The 4320-nt window shown below is 38.1% G+C and overlaps 1 protein-coding gene across 1 annotated transcript; it reads left to right on the forward strand.

Annotated features, from left to right (window-relative positions):
• Positions 1-254: 254 nt before the first annotated feature.
• Positions 255-3854, forward strand: LOC138016071 (uncharacterized). The gene has a single exon (XM_068863248.1). The coding sequence runs from the start codon at positions 2453-2455 to the stop codon at positions 2915-2917; it is 465 nt and encodes a 154-aa protein (XP_068719349.1). The 5' UTR covers positions 255-2452; the 3' UTR covers positions 2918-3854.
• The last annotated feature ends 466 nt before the right edge of the window (positions 3855-4320 follow it).

Genomic DNA, 4320 nt, shown 5'->3' on the forward strand with positions numbered 1-4320 from the left:
TTATTGGTAAAAAGTAATAATAATAAAAAAATGTCTATTAAACAATATTTCAACATTGGCTCATTAGTAACTTGGATTTTGAAAATAATAGTCACAAGAAAGTCAACACTGATGGGCTTCCAACCAAGGAAATTAACTATATATTACAGCCTTGTAGCGTCTTTGCTTCAATTGAATCATTTAGGTAACCCAATATTCATTCTCTGGCATCCTCTTTTTCCTAGAAATGAGTATTCTTGGAGGCTATACCTCTACGCATGCGTGCAGCCGTTTTCTAGGAAAGCGAAAACAAAATTTACAAGAGAAAATGACTTAACGAGAGTTGTTTGTGAGGATAGCTGACTTAAAAGAGAAATCACAGGCTTATGAATTTAATTTTTCGCCATGCCTTGGTCAGCCAGTCAACAGAAGAGACTTGCCATTGAGAAGCAATTGCTCGAGAAGTACTTCGGCGGCAGTCGCGTTGATTGGATCGATCCAACGGGAGATACAAAGGTCGAGATTCGGGTAACATGCACGAATGACAAGCAGTATACTTTGAGAGTTTATATACCTGAAGACTTCCCCAACTCCGTTCCCTCAATGATTGTAAAAACACCGTTTATGACCCCGCTGAGGAGGCGAAACGGAAATGACCTGGGAAACTCAGATCATACTCTGGGAACGCAAGATGGTTGCACCGTAATCTGCCACTTCATGCCATCGTTATGGAAAGATAGTAACACTTTGTACCAAGTTTTCATGAAAGGTTTAATTTGGCTGGAGGCTTACGAAGCCCACTTACGCACAGGAGAAACTCTTAGCAGATATCTGGCTGAAATGCAGGGGTGACTTGCTCAAGATTCCCAAGCTTACCATACAGGCTTGCTGAATGCGATTGAGTGGGTCTTGAGCCATTTCAAAACTAATATGATAACAGCAGCAGCAATAACTTAATCGGCCACTGTTTTAAACGTATTGGTAGTTTAGAAAATATGTGAGATGTCCAAGGCAATATGGCGAGCATGTTCAGTTTCATCTATGATCATTTTATAACTTGCATTCTTCTTTATTATCAATATTCGGCATTAAATTTTGACTGCTATTGTTCGACTGAGCAATCCTGACATTTAACTGTAGCGGAACAAGTTCGGAGATATATTTAGCGATTTTCCGTTTTGATGTTCACGTTTTGAGCCAAGCAAACTGACAAAGCCCTTTATGACTCTAACCGTTGCGGGAAAGTTATGCAGTCACCTGTACAGACAACATGGGACTTGATTTTTAGTGGAGCTACCCATAAAATGAGGGCTGCAATGTGGATGTAAATTTGTAGAATTAAAAAGAATGCTATCATTTTTTATTGGACGTTTCCTAGAAAAGCATAAACAGCTCATGTTCGATCATGTCGTCTTACACAAAAAAAGTTAATTTGAATTCTTGGAAACACAGGATGTATAAACAACTGTCTTTCTGAAAAACCAAAGGTCAAAATCGAAATGGTCAGTAAATAAATTACCGGCATTGTTATCTTGAAAACATTTCATCGAAAAAAACATTATGCATGCTTAAGGGCATTTAAAGGTTTTACTGCCGGCGTTTCCAAGAACCTGAAGCATAACAGACACTAGTAGTACTTTCCCGCATCTGAGAATCATGGTTTATTGCTAAAATAAAGTCTTCGGCTCTGTTTCGACTCTGTTTTGGAATGGTAGGTATATCGACGAAGTGATTAAGGATTAGTGTAATTACGGTTCAGTCACGCAATGGTACACGGCTGATTTCAATTTTTATTTTTTTATTTCTTTTTATTGTTTGCCCAAGATCATTTCCTATTACAATATTTCATTCATCACTGTAGTATACTTAATATTGAGCAGGAAGTCTCAGAAGCCTTTCTAAGCTTATCTAGGAGACCCCCTTTACTAACTCTTACTAAGAAAAACTAGGCGATGCATGATATCTAAGTTAATTTACAGATTGATGGAATAGGGCCAGGTAACATAATAACCACTACTAAAATATGCCTAAAATCAGTTAACAGATAGATCAGAAGAAAATACAAATTGGTATTAAGATTTAAAATTAAGAAATATATAAATCTAGAATATCTATATTTCGAGAGATTGTTATAACAACCATTACTAAACAAATGCTAACATGCTAATAAAGGCAAATTCCGTAGTAAATGACGTAAAGCTTGCAAAGGAATTGTTTCCGACTAACCCATTCCGCGAAACTCCGGACGATTCCTTGCACTTTGTTTTGCAGTTGTTTGTTCACTTGCTAAATGCATGTAGCTGTTTCTTTGATTTGTTTTCTTGTCCCTGCGCAACAGAAACGTTTATAAAGTTTTCTAGGAAAGACCGTGTAAACAAACACCCTCGAGGCGAAAGCTGAGCTGTTCTCTTATCTGCCGTTGGGACGAACACGACTGCTGTGCGCCCTTTCGTGACTATTTGAAAACCTCTTCATGTCGTGGTCATCCTCCCAACAAAAGAGGCTCGGCTATGAGAAAGGTATATTGACGAAGTATTTCGGCAGCAAAGTCTCTTGGATTAATCCAACAGCCCGCGGTGACACTCGGGTTGAGGTAAGAGTGACTTGCACCAACGACAACAAGTACACTCTCCGAGTGTATCTACCTTCAGATTTCCCCAACGCTTGTCCAAGCATGGTAGTGATTCCTCCTTCGTCAAAATGGTTCAGTTATTATCTGAGAACGAAGAACGGGGACAAGATGAATGATTTGAGCGCATCGTACCATACCTTGGAGGGCATAGATGGCTTTACTTGCATCTGCCACTTCAATAAAAGTTTGTGGACAGACAACAACACCATATACCAAGTTGTCATGAAAGGCATGATATGGCTAGAAGCATACGAGGCCCACCGTCGCACTGGAAAATCAATGGAAGCGTTTTTGCAAGAGATGTGATCGTTTGATCAGGGGCCCGTTTCTCGAAAGTCCCGAAAACGTTTCGGGCCCGAAAAGCCATTTGTGAAATTTCTAACCGCTTGTTTTGGAAAGCCGATCTTTTAACATGTTTTCAAGCAAACGTTAACTAAAAGAAACACGTCTGTGAAGTTTGACGACTTAAATCCCCTCCGTTCTTGAAATACAAAGTGAATTGCGACACCCGAAAAAAGCCCGTAAAGTTTCGGGACTTTCGATAAACAGGCCCCAGGAAGGCTTTCACTGACGGTGTGAGGACACGTTCGTGTTTACTTCACAGCTACAAGCTGCATTTATTTCATAACCGAGCTTCACTTAAAAAAAAGCCGTGAATATTTTTATAAATTTCGTATTTTAATTATTACTCATAAGGCTTTTTATAACTTAGGTTAAGAGGAAATAAATTCATTAGTTGTTAGGAACTGTAAGAGCTATAATCTTAGGAATCTTTAAATATTTTAACTTAATAGACCAAACACTGAGCTCGGTCGTAATGCCTTTGTACACAGGGCTGCAATCGCCTGGAATTCCCTGTCTGATAGTGTAAGATCTTTTTCTAATCCAACTGGCTTTAAAAATCGACTGAAGCAGTTAAAACATACTGTTATGAATATCACTTTTGGAAAAGACAGCTCTGTAGTTTATAATAAGCATTCAAATTTCTATTATTATTGATCACTACCATATATGTATGTATTGTTAATTTTATTACAGTAGGTCAACATCAGCTGTAAAGTTGCTTCTGTCCTCTTGAGGTGCTTTACTAAATAAAGTTATGTATGTATGTATGTGCTCGGGATAAATTTGCCCAATAATTTGTACGAACTTACAGTTTGAGAGGAGTGATGATATGTAACATTATAGACTTGTTTTCGGGCATGAAAATCAGTGTGCTAAATAAACTGAACAACGAGCTGTACACTTTGATTGATCTTCGTAGGGAAATCCGTAACACAAATACACAAACATGGCCCTAAAAATTTGTTAGTTTCCGTAAGTATGAAGCATACAATACTGTCCTTATATTTGGAGCGTCATGCATGACATGTACTTTCTCTTCCAACTCTTTCTTGGAAGATTGTAGATGATTTATGGCGTGAATAGAAGACCGTTCGCCTGTTTGCTTTTTCCTTTCCATTTGTTGTTGTAACGTTCATTACTTTTCTGTGTTCACGACAAACCAAAACCGTACGCAAATACATATTTCTATTACATTTTATTCTTTCCAAAGAACCACAGAATGTCAACCGAAAAGATCAAAGGGAAATTGAATATGTGGTCCCAGCCAGCAACCCTTAAACAACACATGAGCACAAAGAATACCCTGAGTTCAATTATTTTGAAAAATCGATCGTATAGAGAATTAAGTATTTGCACTGCATACA

This window comes from Montipora capricornis, chromosome 9, assembly GCF_036669925.1.
Source record: "Montipora capricornis isolate CH-2021 chromosome 9, ASM3666992v2, whole genome shotgun sequence".
NCBI lineage: Eukaryota > Metazoa > Cnidaria > Anthozoa > Scleractinia > Acroporidae > Montipora > Montipora capricornis.

What these genes read in the sequence shown, in the direction of transcription:
- LOC138016071 (XM_068863248.1), top strand. Translation starts at nt 2,453, where the DNA reads ATGTCGTGGTCATCCTCCCAACAAAAGAGGCTCGGCTATGAGAAAGGT.